Source organism: Synchiropus splendidus, chromosome 15 (genome assembly GCF_027744825.2).
Source record: "Synchiropus splendidus isolate RoL2022-P1 chromosome 15, RoL_Sspl_1.0, whole genome shotgun sequence".
In the NCBI taxonomy this organism is placed as follows: domain Eukaryota; kingdom Metazoa; phylum Chordata; class Actinopteri; order Syngnathiformes; family Callionymidae; genus Synchiropus; species Synchiropus splendidus.
The window spans coordinates 8,716,489-8,735,533 of record NC_071348.1 but is presented as its reverse complement, the minus strand read 5'-3'; the positions used below and the strand labels follow the sequence as shown (position 1 = coordinate 8,735,533).

General features: G+C 41.5%; 3 protein-coding genes across 7 annotated transcripts; 2 read left to right on the top strand and 1 right to left on the bottom strand.

The window, feature by feature from the left end:
- Positions 1-504: 504 nt before the first annotated feature.
- cgrrf1 (cell growth regulator with ring finger domain 1) lies at positions 505-3,811 on the bottom strand. The gene is made up of 6 exons (XM_053888306.1): positions 3,620-3,811; positions 3,029-3,165; positions 2,772-2,949; positions 1,806-1,953; positions 1,621-1,728; positions 505-1,506 (listed from the first exon to the last, which is right to left on the bottom strand). The coding sequence occupies exons 1-6, from the start codon at positions 3,727-3,729 to the stop codon at positions 1,189-1,191; spliced, it is 999 nt and encodes a 332-aa protein (XP_053744281.1). The 5' UTR covers positions 3,730-3,811; the 3' UTR covers positions 505-1,188.
- A 375-nt stretch (positions 3,812-4,186) lies between these two features.
- ddhd1b (DDHD domain containing 1b) lies at positions 4,187-13,499 on the top strand. Its single transcript, XM_053887738.1, has 13 exons — positions 4,187-5,197; positions 5,818-5,994; positions 6,279-6,407; positions 7,042-7,189; positions 7,252-7,361; positions 7,554-7,660; positions 7,760-8,016; positions 8,083-8,158; positions 8,983-9,132; positions 9,222-9,286; positions 9,414-9,592; positions 9,927-10,178; positions 11,355-13,499. Exons 1-13 carry the CDS (start codon positions 4,489-4,491, stop codon positions 11,537-11,539), a joined length of 2,544 nt encoding a protein of 847 aa, XP_053743713.1. The 5' UTR covers positions 4,187-4,488; the 3' UTR covers positions 11,540-13,499.
- A 320-nt stretch (positions 13,500-13,819) lies between these two features.
- stxbp6l (syntaxin binding protein 6 (amisyn), like) lies at positions 13,820-17,258 on the top strand. 5 transcript variants are annotated; one of them, XM_053888206.1, is made up of 8 exons: positions 13,820-14,001; positions 14,103-14,129; positions 14,742-14,903; positions 14,972-15,102; positions 15,176-15,485; positions 15,541-15,639; positions 16,460-16,599; positions 16,662-17,258. In XM_053888206.1, exons 2-8 carry the CDS (start codon positions 14,111-14,113, stop codon positions 16,683-16,685), a joined length of 885 nt encoding a protein of 294 aa, XP_053744181.1. In that variant the 5' UTR covers positions 13,820-14,001; positions 14,103-14,110; the 3' UTR covers positions 16,686-17,258. The 5 variants fall into 5 exon arrangements, with proteins under 5 accessions (XP_053744181.1, XP_053744183.1, XP_053744185.1 ...); XM_053888208.1 differs by having other exon boundaries at positions 14,737-14,903; XM_053888210.1 differs by lacking the exon at positions 14,103-14,129 and having other exon boundaries at positions 14,822-14,903.
- The last annotated feature ends 1,787 nt before the right edge of the window (positions 17,259-19,045 follow it).

Genomic DNA, 19,045 nt, shown 5'->3' with positions numbered 1-19,045 from the left:
TACTTTTTGTTTTAATTATTTGTATTTAATTATTTATTTTTTTGTTTTTAAAACTATGAACCACAAAGAAACCACACATTTAAATGCGTGTCACTTTAAGGACACAAAGAACCTGTGAACTGAGAAAAAATGTTTACACTGGAGAAAAATAATAAAATAATAATTTCATTTCTTAATATATAATTTGTATTTTTTCCTATAACAAGCCTAGAAAAAGATAAAGAAATAAGCATTGGAGGCATCTTTTTTTCTGAATCACCAACGCAATATTTCTTTAATAAGAATAACTACATAGTTGATGTAATGACAATATGCAAACGACTGATGGCGCCAGAAATCAATGGAAGCCAACTTTATTTTTCGTCTTTTTAATCGTCATAAAGAGATGAGAACGCATAAATAATAAATAATACAATAAAAGTAAATGCAACTCAAAAGTTCAAGATGTTGAAGTCGACATATATTAACAATAAATTATGCATTTTAATAGAAGTGAAAGACGAGTTTTAATGAAAAAAAAAAAAAAAAACACACAGAACGTGAAACAGCTATATAATAAAATTACTGTGAGCACTTCAAGATTTCACAACGCATTTTAGATCCAAGATACTGTACTTAAAAAAAATAAACAACGAAAAAAACACTTTATTAGCACAATATTGGACATGTGTCTTGGACTGTGGAATATTTCACATATTTATTAGAGACATACTGCATAAGTTTTGTCTGCTGCAACAGTAGCGTCCACAATAAATTGAAGAGCTACAGCTTGTCTTAATAGTAAAATTAATAACAATAATAATAAAGGCAAATTTAAGATGAAATTTAAATGTTTCATGTCTGATCAGTTTGCAGTAGAAAATACTTTACCATTAAAAGTATTAATTGTCATTCCATATGCAGGTATAACTGAAATTGGACCTAAAGAGAATTCTCTCAATCTAGTTGCGGACTACAGCAATGTAAATACGTTCGCAGACATGAATATCATAATGAAACTCATTAAGAAGCCTCATAGCTTTATTATATTAACTATATTAACTATAACCTGGTTTAGAGTGACAGTTCTGAGTGCTGCGATAAATAATGTAGCAGGAAATAGCGGAGTTGGAAACAGAAGATTCAATTAATACTGAAACTCAATGAACATAAAAGGATCTCACAAAAAGTAGCCGACGGCAGCATGAGTCAAAGCTCCTGAGTGGAGTGTCCCACCGACAGACAGAAGGACTCCAGGACGACGGACCTACAGATGGGACACCTGTCGAAGTGAGACACGCAGCTGTTGCAGACGCAAGCGTGTCTGCAAGGCAGCAGCACGCGATTCACCGCCGCGTTCTGACACACCACGCAGTCTTTGCCGCTGACCTCAGACCAGTCTCTTTCCTCCGCCACCTCCGGAACTGGACTCTGGTCTGCACTGGAGTCCTGCTCGCTTTGGTGTGAGGTCTGGTCTGCGTTAGAATGCCCCAAATCCTCTGCAGAGCTCGCAGACATGAATAAAGGCTAGAAAATGAACAAAGTTAAAGCTTAATAATTTGAGGAAATCTCTCTTATTATAGCTTTAATTTAGGTTTTAGCTGATTTTTTGAAACTATGTTGACAAAAAGTGAGCAGCACCTTCAAGTCATACATGTTCCCCTCCGCAGTGAGCAGGTACTGGAACAGGATTCGTGCGGAGAGCTTGTACATTTCATCTGGAACATGAATGACAGTCACACTGGCCACCTGAAGAAACAATAAATACAGTCAACATTAGAAGACATGACAGGCTTTTAGTACATCGGAGTGTGTGATGAACTCACTATGTTATACGCCTCCCTAGCTTCCGCCTCTGACAGAGTCAACACAGCCACCAGAGGGTAGCGATCCCTTGGCAACATGCCGAAATCTGTGACCCCGAGATCAGCGGGGATCTGAGTGTGGTTATCTTCCCCGTCACCGCCAGCAACACTGAGACACTGAGGTCAAGGAGCAGAGCCGTGGGATTCTATCACCACACACACACACACTGTTTATTTCAATCCTCAATGACAAACAAGGCAATTCTCACCACATACCGCAGAGAGTTCATTGACAACATTTCTAGCTTCTCGTGTTTTGATCCCCTCCATCACGGTACAGAACCAAGGCCACCTGCTGATCTTGGTCAAGGTCAGCGTGATGATCAAGGAGCAGCCTGACTGAACTGCTGCTGCTCACTGTGACCAGTAGACTGTGAAACGATTCTGCATGACTGAAATGTCCTTTCCTCACAGAACCGTATCACCAGTGCTTCATAAATATGACAAGAAATCTTATCTTATTCGATACAAAATAAAAATCCAATTAAACATTGTTTACTTCCAATAGAGCTCAGTATTCTGGGGTGAAACTCACCTTCACCATGTCCGTCAAAGGTCAAAAACCAATTATAATCCTGAATATGTCTTTCATATTCATTTGAAACTTTTCCTCAAACTATTGTCAATGTACTTCATATTAAAATTAATGTTGTCAAATTATTATTATTACATTAACAAATTAAGTGAATATGTTTTGAACAAGAAATGTAACTTTTTTATTAATACAAAAAATCATTTTGTGTTACACACTAATGTGGGCTTAAAACCTTAAAAAAAATAATGATTTTTTTGTAAAACAATACTACTGTACTACAATACTACTTAAATCATATCATAAATGTTTTTAAATTACATTCATTGTCTGTGCAAGTCTTTCTTTATATAATACATAATGGTAACATCCATGGTCACTGGAGTGAAGGATACTAAAAGCGCTGGCAGTGGTTGTAGAGATGCTGCAGCGCCTCCTGGAAATGTTCAGGAGTGCAGAGTCTCGACCAGCGCTGGTGGGCTTGCAGCGCCTGTTGCAGAGCAAGGACATCACACCCCCAAAAACAGGTGAGGACACACGGCTCCAGACAGCAAGCCTTCACTGACACTCCATCTGAAACAAAGTGGGAGCTGCTGTTATCACCCAAAATAGCAGCACTGTTGTCTTTAGAATACGGCTGGAAGAACCTCACCTGACACAGACGCAGGGCCAGAGCAAATCTCAAGGGCGAAAGGGTTGGTCACTTGTACCATTCGTTTTTCAGGTGTAGGGATGCTGGACTCTTCCTCATCAGAGGTTCGTAAGATGACAGGAACATCGAAACCAAACCTGCAACAATATGTGTCCTCAATGCCAATATAGATTACAAGTTTGGCAGACTATATAAAAGTGTCCACACATCGGTTCATACATTTCCAACAACAACTTATTTAGAATTATAAAAAATAAGTAAATTAGATTATGTTAAATACGTTACCAAGGTGATCCACATCAAACAGTTTAACAGAACCGAATGAACAGACAATTGAATGAACACATTTGATTAATTTAACGTACTTAATAATACAACAATAATACAACCGGAAGACCTTCAACATTAGGTAGGACATAGTAATAACATATTTACGGAAGGCAGTTGAGACTATTTAACATTAAAGTGTGCTTTACCTCGTCAGTAGTATAAATAACAAACCCATTCTTCTATCGTATTTGACTTCCTTGCGACATTCACCGGTGTAGAAGAGACTTCCTATTGCTAAGCTGCGAGGCTAAACTGACTTACCAGCCGAGCAAGAGTGCAGCTGTCACCAGGAAACACAAAAACACCCCACCGATGGGCAACAGTGGATAGTACTGGAACAGTGTCGCCAGGAAAACCGCGACCATTTCCATTCACTGCGAACACAGCGCGTGTTGATCCAAGAAGGCGACAAACACAAACCTCTGGACACTACCATAACAAGCTCATGACACAACTACGGTGGCTGGCGAGGATCGTCGTTCGGCGAAAAAGAGATTCGTCAGCTTTTTCAATGGAACACAAAGCTTACGCCTTCCAAAAATAGCATTAAGCCAAAAGGCACAATAAATAAACAAATAAATAAACTCATGAATGCGTATAACGATTTATTCCGTGTTTTTAAGAGAAACACAATAGTTAGGCGGATCTTCAAAATAAAAGACCTGAAGCTTTGTTTATAAAAAAAAACAGCGTTGATAAATTAAAAATATGACAGGGTATGCATTAACGTACTTTGTTCCAATTGCAAGGCCCTTGGTTGTTGTTCTTTCAATAAATACAATGTGGTGTGACCCTTCCGCTTTTATCTTTGAAGCGCTAGCCGGAAAAGACAGAGTTAACGTTTAGCTTAACAGAATGGCATCTTAGCTAGCACCGTGATTCTATCAACGGCAACAGCGATATTGGAGCAGCGGGTGTTGACTATGAGGAGGTGGAGAAGAAAAAGCATTATATTTGGATTTAGGTTTTTTGGTTTCGGAGCATGAACTTTGCTGGCATTTTCGGGATAATGGCGGTTCGGCGTACAGATGTGACCAGCTGAGTGAGGGAGGTTCAGCTGACATCCTCATAAACAGAACCTGATCTGCTATTTGTTTTGGATCATTTCCCTTTTATTCTTCGTCTAAATCATGAACAATATGAAGGATAAATCGACGATTCGCCAACAAAGCTCGGAGAACAACTCTGTCAGCAGTAGTGAATGGGACATGGCAAACGACGTGTTCGTGTCCTGCTACGACGAGAACCCAATAGGAACCAGTGTCGGTCCCGAGGAGAGTGACCCGGCGCAGCCCGACAGGAACCGGCATCTTCCGCTGCTGAGAGACGGCGAGCACCGGTTACCGCAGGACGTCATGATGCTGTCCGTGGACGGGGACGACTATAATGATTCGACTTTTATGGACCGAGACCCGAACTATACGGAAAGTGACGGCAGCGTGACCACCAAGAAACGCATCCGCTCCAACAGCTCCCGGCACCGGGGGGAGCTCGTCACGGAGCTCGGCCCGGAGCAGGTCCGGTGGTTCTACAAAGAGGACAAGCGGACTTGGAAACCGTTTATAGGACACGACTCGTTAAAAATCGAGACCGCCTATGCGAGGTTTTGCGAGCAGAACCCGGACAGGCGCCCGGGTGAACTCGCAGAAGCGGAGGGAAAGTCTGGGGAGTCGGGAAGCGGGTCGTCGGAGGCGGGGGCTTCTCGCGGGGAGCGTCGGCGTTCCGGGTCGGAGGAGAAGAAGGAGCCTGGGGTCGTGAATGTGGAATCGGTGTGTGTCAGAGGGGGGCTTTATGAAGTGGACATCAAGGAGAAGGAGTGCTACCCCGTCTACTGGAACCGTGAGCAGACTCCAAGATTTATGTCTCTAATCTAAAAGCAATTCAAGCACTTTTAAAACCACGGATTTACACAGCTGCTGGCAGCTTCATAACACCGTCTAGTTATTAAAAAAATGCCATAAACAGTACACCATTTGGTATAGAATATAATATTGATTTATTCCATATAAATATAGCATTATATATATATGTGTATATATTTACATTAAAAAAAAATTTTTTGTTTTATTTTTGTCATTCTACTTTTATTTATTTATTCATTTATTTTAAATGTATCCGAAGTGAATCCTGTTTTATTTGAGGTTTAAAAACACAACTTGGAGAAAGTTTGCAATTGTTCCAACTTTAACTAAAATCTTATAGATTATTAGCCATCACAATAGGGGCTTATATTACTTGCTTATTAAACGATCTGCCAAAGATATGAAGTAAACATAGCATTTTTTTACCCAAACAAATGTGACACAATAACTTCCGAAGTAAAGAAAAAAAGGTGTTATTTTGACTCCTCTTTTAACTTTCACATTATTTGCATCTGTTCATCTCTCATTGTGAAGCTTCTACCTGCATCTTTCCAGAGGTTTGCTTCACATCACCGCCTCTTGTGCTACTTCTCTCAGAGCAAGACCGTATCCCAGTGATGAGGGGCCAGTGGTTCATTGATGGGACCTGGCTTCCCCTGGAGGAGGACGAGAGTGACCTGATCGAGCTGGAGCACCTGGCCCGTTTTCGGGGCCAGCAGATGCGAGACACGTATGAGATGGAGGCGGTGACCACCACGGTGGACAGCAAAGATGGTAAGAAGTTGGTTGTTGGCTTCCTACTTTACATCGTCTATTGAATAAAACAAGGGCAAGGTTTGCTATTTAGCCAGTTAGTTTTGACTCAGCACCTTGTTTTCACAGTAACCAAGCATGTGACCTTCAGATAGTTGGTCGTCTGTCGTCATCTTCTGCCCATGATAATACAGTATCAGAGCCCATTACACAGAGGAGTGTGTCTAATCTGTCAGTGCAAGGATGATTAAACTCACCGTCCCTTTAATTAAAGCTGAACTAAATGTGTGTCTGCTCTCTTCCAGCCATCCACAGTCTGAAGCTGAGCCGGAGTCACGTTGACTGGCACAGCGTGGACGAGGTCTACCTCTACAGCGACGCGACCACCTCCAAAATAGCGCGGACTGTCACGCAGAAGCTCGGCTTCTCTAAAGGTAATGGTTCAATGACAAACAGACTGCAGGATCCGCTGTGCAACCTGGCAACCCAGGCACTTGGCTTGGTGGCTACACCGACAGTCAAGCTTTGAAAACACACTACAGAGTGTTTTTTTCGGGCAGGAAATATAGGAAATATAGTTTTAAAAAATAAAATGAAATAAAAATAATAAATTTTAAAAATAGGTGTATGGGAAAACAGGAAAAATAAAGGCACTTTTACCCCCAATAAAAATACAGAAATGTAATGTCTTAATATTGACTTATTTATGACTTTATTTCATTTTTTTTCTTTCAAAAATAATAAAAGTTTAGATTTCACGTTGTTAAAGGAAAAACACAATGAATGTCTTTGTGACTGTTTGATTTCACAGAAATTCTACAAATATTATTATAAATAGTTATGTTAAATGTTGTATTATTTATCAACACTCATACTAATTATAATAATACTAATAATAGCAATGATAAAAAAGTAAATTCATACTGTTTCATTGAAACAGATACTTTTTACTTAATTTGTCCTTAATTTTATTTATTATTAGTCTTCGCCCTGAATTATCGTGACCCTATCGTATTGTGATATGTATCATGAGATTCTTGTTGTCTAACTCAATTTGTCTAACTCAAGCCTCCAGCAGCGGCACCCGCCTGCACAGAGGGTATGTGGAGGATTCAGCACCTGAGGACACACCGCCTGAAACCACCCACATAGTTTTCGTGGTGCACGGTATCGGTCAGAAGATGGACCAAGGCCGCATCATCAGGAACACCAGCATGTGAGTGGAGCTGCGGCGCAACTGTTTTATGTTCCTCAACTCACTCGCTTGATTTACTGCAGGATGAGAGACGCAGCCCGGAAGATGGAGGAGAAACACTTTGCTGATCGAGCAACAGAACATGTGGAGTTCCTGCCTGTTGAGTGGAGGTCCAAACTGGCTCTGGATGGAGGTACCTGACAGAAAAGCTGGCAAAATATATATAATTTTTATTTTTAGATAGGCTCCATTTTTATCTATCTACTAAGTATAAAATTAAGCCTTCAAAGTACAAAGTAGATGTTTTCACTGAACACTATTTTAGGATGAGAGAGTGTTCAGAATGTCAGAAGCAAGTTCGCAGAGTGGATTTTTGTGTGTGCAGATACTGTGGACTCCATCACTCCAGACAAAGTGCGAGGGCTGAGAGACATGCTGAACAGCAGCGCCATGGACATCATGTACTACACCAGTCCTCTGTACAGAGACGAGGTGAAGCTGGAATCTTCATATTGCAGCAGCCTACATTTCAAATGTGACACAAAAACATTATATGATTTTACAACTGATCAAAAGCAATACTGTGTGTAGATCACCAGAGGCCTGACCAACGAGCTCAACCGCCTCTACACGCTCTTCTGCTCTCGGAATCCCGACTTTGAGATGAACGGGAAGGTGTCCATTGTCTCCCACTCGCTGGGCTGCGTCATTACCTTTGACATCATGACGGGCTGGGACCCGGTTCGCTTCCATTATCAAGAGGAACCGGACCCGGAAGAAATGCTGGCCCGCTGGCCCTGCGACGACCAGCGCCATCTCCAAGAGCAGCTCAGACTCACGAGACTCAGGTACTCTTTTAAGGAGGTTGCTTTTTGGGATCTTGTGTCTTACGGTGTGTTTCCTCACCCCACTAGGCTCAGGGACTTGGAGGACCAGATCCAGGGTCTTCAGACTTTGTCCTGCGTTGCGGTGCCGGCTTTAAAATTCAAGGTAGCATTTGCAGTTCAGCCATGTTTTTAATGCCTTCACAAATGTGTGTGTGTGTACCTACTTCTGAGTGCGTACCCCCTCAACAGTCTCCTCACTTTCTTACCCTCCAAGGGCTTCACAAGTGCGTTCTTTATTGGGACAGTGAGGATTTTAGGCTTTTATGAATTTGTCCATTCCACCTTGAGTGTGTCTTACCCACGGTAAATGTTTGTTCATCAGTGCGCCTGGGCTTGACAAAACACTATCCTTGTAGGACCATATGAAAACTTCAAAATAACTGGGTCATGCCATGTGTTTTGAATGGTCAGGTTTAGGTGGAGAGGCTGAGGAAAGGGTTTTGGCAATGAGATGTCCAAACATGTGTGAGAGAGTACGTGTGCATGGAACAGTCTGGATTTGTGCTTCTTTCCAAAGTGATGTGACATTATTATTTTTAAATTCCATTCAGAGGATGTTTAAATGTAATGCCTGTCTGAATCTTTTGATTCAATAACCAGTGATTGAGTAATAACTGAAGTTTGTTTGTATAAGAATGTACAGGCCTTGTTATTAAAAACCAGACGTTCTGTGACTGTGCTACGCCGAAGATTACGCTACCATTATTATAAAGTACTGTTCCATTAAAAACCCCGGGAATAAATTGAAATATAGTGCAAGATGTTTAGTCATGTTACAGTGTATGAGAGATAATACTATTATTCAACTGTTTTCTAACTGATCTAATGAAAAGAGAGCAGCAGTACTAAATTGTTGGTACCACCTCATGCTTACAACCATGAAGGTTAAACACTTGATGACCAGGTTGTGATCCTATTGTCCTCCAGGTGGAGAACTTCTTCTGCATGGGCTCTCCCCTGGCTGTCTTCTTGGCGCTGCGCGGTATCAGACCAGGCAGCAATGGAGTTCAGGACCACATCCTTCCTACCTCTATCTGCAAACGTCTCTTTAATATTTTCCACCCCACCGACCCTGTGGTGAGCTCCCAGCATTACTGCGCATGAGTGACGGCACATTTGGTGAGTGGAGATCATGATCTTTGCTGATCAAACCCGCTGTCTTTCAGGCTTACAGGCTTGAGCCTCTCATCCTGAAGCACTACAGCAACATATCACCGGTCCAAATCCACTGGTGAGCCCAAAGATTTTATTCTTTTTTTGCTTGGTTTTTAGCGGTGGCTAGTCAGGAGGCCACTGCTGGGAATGTACTTCATATTCCTCGGTACAAATGAAGTGACAGTATCTTAATCTGAAACCAGGTACAACACCACTTCCCCCATACCGTACGACCAGATCCGACCCACATTGCTGAACCCCCCGAAGGAGACTACATCTGTGTCAGACTCAGAGAGCATCCCCAGCCCGTGCACATCCCCGCCCCAAACCCGGAGACATTATGGGGAGTCCATCACTAGCTTGGGGAAGGCCAGCATCATGGGTGAGTGCTTAGGTAGCTCCACATGGGCCAGATAAGCAGAAGCTGCTTGACTTGCTGATATTATTGGTGGAGATAAGGCTTAGCTTAACCGATCAATAAAGCCATTAGCCTCTGTCAACGGTGCGGCATGGTGTTTCCCTTTTTCATTACATGGTGAATCTATACACTGCTACTGATGTTATTAGCGTAAACATTGCGTCCAAAGTGACACGATGAAAACCCTTCAGATCGCTGACATGGTCTCTTCCGGTGTGTAATGATGTGAATATGATATTTTTGAAGCATTGTTGTTGATGTATGCAACGACAAGAAACAACTTTTCTTGACTTCGTAGGTGCCGCGAGTATTGGAAAAGGGATCGGGGGGATCTTGTTCTCCCGGTTCTCACGGTCCAGTGGGCAGGTCGGTGGAGCAGAGGAGGAGCAGCCTCCAGACGGCGAGAGTGGAGGCGGTGAAGCGGGCAGCACATCAGGAGAAGAGGGAGCGGTGGTGTCCGACTGCGAGGACAAACAGGAGGAGGAGGATAAAGAAGAGGAGGCTCCTGCCATGTCACAGTCCACTTCAGCAGTTTTGGACATCACCTCATGTGAGTACAGGCACTGGTGTATAGACTACTCACTTTTTCTTTTTTGTTTTTCTAAATCTAATTGTTCTGACAGTTTTGCGTTTTATTAAAAATGAAGTGATTTTTGAAATTTATTTATTTATTTTATTTTATTTTTTTGCTATAGATGTACTTTTTTTATTTAAAATATTTATTTAATTTATTTATTTCTACTGTTTTTCCCGAAGTAAAGTCAGATTCTGAGTTTTTAATGCAATTTCATAAGCTTTATTTTATAAATTTTTTAGCAGTATAGGAGTGTTGAGTATATATATACAGTATATATATATATATATATACTCATCTTGTGTCATTTTTATATTGAAGTGTGTGTACTATATACAGATGATGAAACATATTTTATAAAGTGTGTAAGTCTGGTGGTGTTTGAAGGTCATTTACAGTGAGCATTCACCCTTCCACCCCCGATTGAACTACTCTACTTAAATGGAGAGTCAATCTTGAGAGAGTCTTGGCAATAAGATGGGCTCTCTCCTGCCAAGTGGAAGCCTTTGTCATTGAAATCAATTAAGTGTATGCTTAGATATTTTTGCTTCCAATAGTCTCAAGTACAATTTTTCTAACTTCTTCGTGATGTTCTTCACTTTCAAGTATCCGAAAGTCCTTTGATAAAATGTTGTAAGATGCTGTTGTGTTCAGTGCTCCAGCCTCACAGTGACTGTAAAAAAAAGAAAAGAAAATACTCGAAAGAAACACATGCATGTGTTTTTCTGTTGTTGTTGAGAAATGCATAAAATGTGACCAAATATTTTAAAGGCTTAAGTGCTTATATTCACTTGGCTAGCTATTAATATGCATCTTAGTGTCAAACTGACCATATGCTTGTTGCAAGAAAGCAATATCAATATCACAAATGTGTAGTAACTTTAAACAAACATGCCAGTTTCTCACCAGGAGAGCTGCTAAAGCTGTTTGGCTTGGAACACTTCAGATTACGGACCATAAACTACCATAAATAAAGTACTATTCATATGTGTATCTGCAGCCGGTAACCAGTCCAGAATGAAGTACCTGGCTGTATTATACACTCAAACTTCATTTTATAGTAGTTAATAGCTTCCCAAACAAAATGAATAAATAAAAACAGTCAAGGAAACTATCCAAAAAAAGACAAAGATTTATGCTTCCATGTTTCAGTGGAACTGGAGAGACGCATCGACTTCGAGCTCCGCGAAGGTTTGGTGGAGAGCCGCTACTGGTCGACGGTGACTTCCCACACAGCCTACTGGTGCTCCTATGACGTGGCTCTGTTCCTGCTGACCTTCATGTACAGACCTCAGGAGCAGCCAGACCCTGCAGAGGACACCCTCGAGTCCTCCTAACATAAACACACACACAAACGGAAGAGGCAGCCAAATTACTCTCTTGACATATCTCCAAACAAAAGACTTTTTCACGTTTATACTCTAAACCAGAGTTCTCAAAAAGCCTGATATTTTCCTTGCTTCATTTTAGACAGATTCTTTGTCTCTTAAAACTAGAGTGAATGGTTTGTTTTTGCCTTTACCAGAGGGGAATGATTCAAACACACACACACACACACAGACTCAACACAACGTCTCATATCTGACCTAGTTTAGACACTGTGACTTAGACCTCCTGTGCGAAAACTTTCTCGTCCATAGCGCCCCCTGACTGTCTCTATTGACTTGCCTTTGAGGTATTTCTTTCCCGCCAATCATCTTCACCTGTGCAATTGCCCTGAAACAAAGCCACTTTCAGATTTGCTCCTCAACACATGTGGCTCTGTAATGTAGCGCTTCCTTCCCGAACATCCATCCTGTTAGTGGGACAAAGCTGAAATGCGATCAATTGGAAAATGTGCTGAATCATCACTGAATATAGCACAAAGCACGTGGCCCTTTGCAGTCAGAGTACTGCGTCTAATGATACGTGGTGAGTCACAGTCAAGGCTGTGACTCTAATATATAGCATCTGAAGAGTCAATCTCCATGTCGCGCCAGCGCTAAAGCGCTCACTTAGCTGTGGTTAGCGCCTCTAGTAAACGCCTTTTTTTTTTCAATTTAGTCTGATGTTTTATATCGCAGCTCATCCTGTTTTCCATCAGTGCCTCTTACACGCCCTAAACTAATTTCCTGCTCTCTGTTGAACACTTTCTTCATGGACATTCAAATGGTTGAAAAAGAGCCAGTGTTGCTGGACGGAGTGTGTCCTCTGTTTATTGGCTATGAATAAGACTGCAGAGGCAGAGAATCATGACCAACCCGAACTGTAGTCGAGGGTTAGGCGCAGTGATAATCGTATAGTAGATGAAGGTGTGCTGAGACCTTTGTGAGATGTTATGTTTACAACACAGCAGGAGTGAAAACCTCGGACTTTTTTCATCATGTTTACACACCTGCCACCCTTTACTAGAACAGCACGTGCCATAAAAACTGAAGGCTGAACTAAAGGAGGAGCTAAATAACCGCAGCTCTGTTTTGGTTTTATGGATCCAGTTGTCTAACTGGATTCAGTCTACGGCCCCTGATCAGCCCCTAATGGTCTGCTGGCAAGGTGCGATCCTGAATGTGGGACTTGGTGTCTAAATGTAGCAGGGAAAAAAGAGGGGAATTACAGAGCAGTTTAGCTGAAATTGAGGCGACAGTGCTGACACTTTCCTCTCCATGGTCTGTACACTTGATAGTTCGCCTCTTCTGTTGTTGTTCTAAGCAGCCTATTAGTTTCTCTTTTTCATCTTGTTCTTGGTAGAAAAGTGTCTTGGCTAACTTGCCTTGATAACTGTGGTGAAAATGCATGTAGGAGGTTTGGTTTTATGAAGTATAAAGTCAGAGTTCAGTCTGAATTAGGAAAGCCCTTCAGATTAATGAGCAATCGTTGCCCTATTTAAATCCTAATTCTGGAGTATATTTTTATGCATTACTTTAAGATAACATCAAATACTGTGCCATATCAGCGTTGTACATTTGCCTTGCCAGAAATCACTGATTTGGATACCCATTGTCTTTTGGCTCTGAGTTCTAGTTTGTGTCTACCGATGAATGCTTCCACAGTTTTCTATTCTTTATTTATTGCTGACTCAACCCTCATTTGACCCGACATTTCCAGCCTTGCCTCACGTCCATGTGTGATCAGACAGGCAGACCCATGATGTGGTTGCACTATTCTCATTTTAGACCTAATAAAACACAAAAAGTTTCCTCCGTTGTAGAAAGATTGACTGTTTTTACTGTCGTCCTTCCACCCCTTCTTCATGTAAATGACCCTCCTTGGGTGATGTGGTGCTTCACCTTGATTAATATTTTCATGAAAATAAATGAATGAATCCTGCTGTTCTGTGTTTTATTCATTTAACTTCTTGAAACACGCGACTAACACTATTAAGCGAAAGGAATACGCGTTGTATTGGTTTAAGTTTGGTCCGAAGGCGCCACCTATTGGTGTGTGAGTAAAATAAATTTTCTAAAAACCGTTAAACCAGTCTCCCTCAAACATACATTGTTGTTTCATATTGCTGTTAAATACTCCTGAATCTGAGCAGCGTCTCTTGGAACAATACCATCTGTCTGTGGTGCGGGTGTGCAGTGGTTAACCTCGGCGTTTGGCAGATAGAGGGTCACTGTTCTCTGACCTTCTCCAGCCTATTCAAATGGAAGCGACTGTGGACTGTGAGCGCCCTCACACAGAGGCACACCGCTCGGTGTGCGGCCGGCTATAAATAGAACCAAAGATGATGCTGGGAGACTTTCACTAAAGTTAATACTAATTCATATTGTGTACTAACAGATACCGTCCAGAAGATCAGTACGGCAAGAAACAAGAGGTAAGTATCAGCTGCTTTTTATGTCTTATTCAACGGAGATATTGTTTTGACAGATGTAGTTAATTTAAAATAAAATTTAATTCATGAATTGTCATTTTTAGGGCTGCATATGTGGTGTGTCGCAGCAGGTTTGTGTTTGGCGAATATCACTTTGGTGTTGTGTTTTAAACTTGTTTCCTCCGAAATACACATTTATTTACATAAATATAGTAGATGAAACTGGCATGACTCGACAGTTGGTGCGAATTTAAAATACATTTTGCAACTTTTAAAATATTAACTTTATTTTTCATATTTAATGTTTCAGTGTGTGTGTACATTTATTCTGCTCCACTTTAAGGTGGCTTTAGATTGAAAATAATTCATATATATATATCTAAAAATGAAGTTCAATATATAGCATAATTTTTCAGTTATTGATCCGCCAACTCAATATTTTCCATAGGTGTGCATGGATATGAAACATTAAGAACTCAACAAGTCAAAAGCAGAATCTGTTTTTCTTCTTTTTTTCAGATTCCATTACAAAAAATAATAATCATAAATAACATAATATACTCTATATACAGCCTTTATCCTATTCCATGTTCTGTTTCAGATTCTTACATTCCCTATAATAAATTTCTCTCATATAAGACGATAAACTTATTAAGGATTCCATTAGATAAATTGCTGAAGAGGATCTAGAACTAAAAGGCTTCTTTAAAAAAAGTATGTTGTGTGCATTCATCGCAGAGTAGGCCACACAATGAGCATCCAGTCAGCCATTAACAAAGAGATATTCATCCCGCATGATGAACGTCTGCTGGTGGCGGTGGAGGTGTGGAGGAGGAAGAGGAAGAGGATGTCCTTCCTGCCTCCAGCTGGAGAAAGAGACTACAGCACCTTCATCTGTGTGTCAGGTACAGTTGCGACTGCAGTGTTTTTAAAAGTCCTGAGTCGCCTTGGACTTCTCTGTCTTTCCTAACAGTCAGCAACACGCAGCCGCATCAACTCCTCATCACCAAGGTCAAACAATACGCAGGCGCTGAGTCCTTCAGAAAGAGGTCCAAGTGGTCGGTGGACCAGCTGAGACAGGTCAACGGGATCAACCCAAACAAGGTCTGCAGCTTTTGTTTCAAGCAGTTGAAACTCTTGAAATTCTCCTTCGGTCAGTTTGCGTCTTCTCCTCCAGGACAGCCCAGAGTTTGACCTGGTCTTTGACAGTGAGACAGATCAGTGGGTGGCCAGGTCTTCAGCCGAGAAATGCATCTTCATCCAGATCCTGTACCACGCCTGCCAGACCTACTGGGCGGGGAAGCTCGGGAAGCCAGGGAAACTTAGAAAACCTAAGAAGGGAAAAGCCCCACAGAGCGGAGACCAGCAGGCTGAAGAAGAGCCGATGGACAACCTGCCGACTCTGAAGGCCCTGCAGTCCAGAAGGAAGAGCTATGCTCCACCCAAGCAAACCGAGTTCATCAACTGCCAGTCCAAACTCACCGCAGGTAAGTTTACTGATCATAAGTTTCCAGTTTGGCTTTGAGTCGTGTCTTCTTCCAGACGCCTGCGCCATGACCCTGGTCATCTATCGCTGCAAAGCGTTCATCAACCGCATGAAGAGCAAGATGGCCGCCAACCAAAGCCGCTCAAAGGCTCAAGGTACTTTAACCTTGTTACCCACATGATCTCAATAATGTTTTACATTAGTCAGAAAGCGAGGGGAAACGTTTTTTCAAAACAATTCTACATGAATTAAACATTCAAATTTAAGTGAGCTTTAATTTTGTTTACAGATATGACAAAACAACGGCTTTACATGGGTCTGGAAGATACATCATGTTTATACAAACAGTATTAAAACAAAATAAAAAGAAGTAGCAAACAACGTGCAGTGTCCTTTAGGGAGGTAAAATAAATAAATAATTAAAAAAAAAAAAACTACAGTCCATAATCCCTTCCTGCTTTAAATCACCTTCTCTCTCTATTGTCAGCGATCTGGTGAACCATTTAGGCTTCATATCTTCAGTAGAGGTCGCCAACACTCAGGTCACGTTACCACGTGCTGATATAGCTCCCCCGGTTTTGTCCATTCTTCTCTCCGCGCTGCAGAAAGCCTGCACTGTGCTCCGCGATGAGACTGTCAGATGACAGGGGAAGTTGTTTATTTCGGGAGAGCGATGACAGAATCGCTGGTGTTTAGGAAGCGCCGAGTGGGAGAGGAGGAGTGCACAGAGCACCATTGAACTCAATGACAGGGGTCGTGGTGCCAGGCTGCAGCAGGAAACCTACTCTGCTTATTGACCAGTCATTTCTGTTTAATTTCTGAATAATCTACTATCATCTTGAAAGACTGCTTGAAAAAAAAGTAGTTTTTAATCACTTAAAAATAGCAAATAACTGGAGACCAACCTTATTTTAGACCAAAATACACCCAGTATTTCCTGCTAAAACAATGACAGTGACCTGTTTGACCCTCCAGCCCAGCTGGCTCAGAGCGCCAGTGTAGTCCAGAGGGTCAGTGTGGCTCTGGGGGAGCGCGGCCAGAGACTGACCAAAGCTGAGGACAAGACCGTGGAGTTGCTCGCCAAAGCTCAACAGTTTGCAGATGCTACCCACAAGGTGAAACTCTTGCTCAGCTATTTGTGGGTTCTGGCACTGACGTCTCTTTATTTCCATCCCAGCTCGCCCTGAAATATTCAAAATAAAGATGACTGCAAGCTACAGAATGTAAACACTAAATGTTTGGAGCCTCCGGAGCGTCGCTGTGTGTGATACTAGCGATTAAGGCTGTTGAGATCGAGCAGGACTCAGTTCTGAAGCTGCTGTTTTGTCTCTGACCTACTGTGGAATTCATTCAATATAATAAAATCTAAATATTGGTGTACGTTAGAAGCTTGTAATATGTCAGTGTGTGTCTTCTCAGAGACTGCCTTGGTGCCAAGCATCCCCTCAGAGTGGGAAAAGCTTGTGATAAGGAATGAATACTCTGTTTGTCACTTGTGTCTAGTCTGTTCATATTTTTGTCAACATTTGTCATCAGTGTTTGTAACCAATGTTTTCTGTCTGTCTGTTTGATGTAGCATTTGTCTCACTATGCTTGCAGATTATTAAATCTAGTTTACTGTAGTGTGTAACACGTGACACTAACTCCCGTAAATAAATGTAATTTTGTCCAAATTTAGACTTGTAATGCAGAATATTAACCACCAGGGGGCAGCGTAACTATTACAAATCGACACACACTCTAGAGCTGAATAAAATGTTCAGAAAGCACATTAGATTCCGCCTCAATGCAGTTTCATTGTGTATTGCGCTTTCTGCTTGTTGACCTGTTCCTTGATTCTCCCTCATAATGTGTTCAATTCGTCCATAAATGAGAAACACACTGATTAAAAAAAACAGGAAGTGCTCTGCATATCCGGTGGATTCTTTCACAATAAAAGAAAATAACAACTCATCGAAAGGTTCAGACAGTACAACTAAAAATGATATGAGTGAATCTAACAATTTTTATTTTATTTTATTTTTTAACTCAGACCTAGTCAGATGCGAACATTTTTGACAGACGTTTATCGAGATCTGATTGGATTTGAGCAGCAGGATGAAAACGTCAGTTCCACTGATGTTTCGAATTAAAAACAAGTTCAAGAAAAATGCGAGTGAACAGAACAAGCCCTGTTGTGTGAGCGTTTCTCTCTCCACAGTTGCAATAATGTGTCAGGCGGCTGTAATCGCAAACTCATCTTTAAATCCACATAAACGTATATTTGCATGACAACGTTCTACTTGCATGAGCTGGACATCTGCCACAGAACATCTGGATGCCTTGATGTTCGCGTTAATGCCCCACAATGAAGCACGTATACGTTCATGAATGAACATGAGCCATGGAGAGTCAGTCCCTGCAAAATAAAGAGGCTTCCAGTCCGCTTCGGTCATTGCAGGTCAGGGGAACACTTAACAGATCAAACATTAGAGATGAAAGGAACGGACCGTTTATAATGTAATAAGTTTGAATTCACACCTGTATTGTTGGGCCCATTAACCTGTTATAAATCACATTATTTCAACGCTTCATTCCGAAACAAAAACTATCTGAGTCATGTGACAACTACTCATCCAATATTTGTGCTTTTGTAATCTATCATTTTCATCTTCTAACTCACTTGAAATCCTCATAAATAACCACATTTCTAGACATTATTTTTAACACCATTATTAGTGATCAAAATGTCTGAGAGAAGTGCTGAGAGTGACTATTTATTTATTAGTTCATATTTCACTCACTGCAGCCCTCACTGCACAATTGTGTAGACACAGTCAGGATCATGTGACGTGTGTCTCCTTCACCCAGAAACCACTGATATATGAGTTTATGCCACTAAATTGCATGCAAAGAACTGAACCTTTAAGTAGCACCAGTATGTGCCATTGAAAAAGTCACTTAAGAAACAGAACTATTGCGGGTTTTAGGAGTGAATCACTGCCTCTAAGTTTAGTGACAGGATAAAGTAATATTTGCAGTATTATTTTTTTTTTAACTGTGAGAAATGATGATCAGAAATAGGGTGCGAGCCATCAAACAGGACGTTTGATTCCTCAGGTGTCAGCGGTGATGCACATGACTGACATGCCGACTCACCTGATGTGTGCTGAGGTCATCTCTTCTTCTTTGATCTCTGCTCATGTCCAGATTTTTGGCTCAAGGCCACCGTAGATGAATAAACTGTTAAACAGCTTTATCCCGAACATCGACGGGTGACGGAGAAGGTAAGGGGTGCTGCAGGGTTCATGGTCAGGACGGACAGGCTGGAGAGACATGGTGGTGATGAATGGGCCGCGTAGAGAAGGATGAACGGCACTGGAGGTCACGCTCCCTGCTTCATTACCTGCCCACACATGAACACGCCCTTCATGTCCCGGATCATTTTCATTATAACTTATTTACTATTATTCTTTGGTTGCAAGTGTCATCAGGTTTTTGTGAGCACATAAAAAACTAGCGGTGGGATTCAAGATTCAAGAATTTGTGATGAATTAATCTCAATTAATCGCAATTTAATGG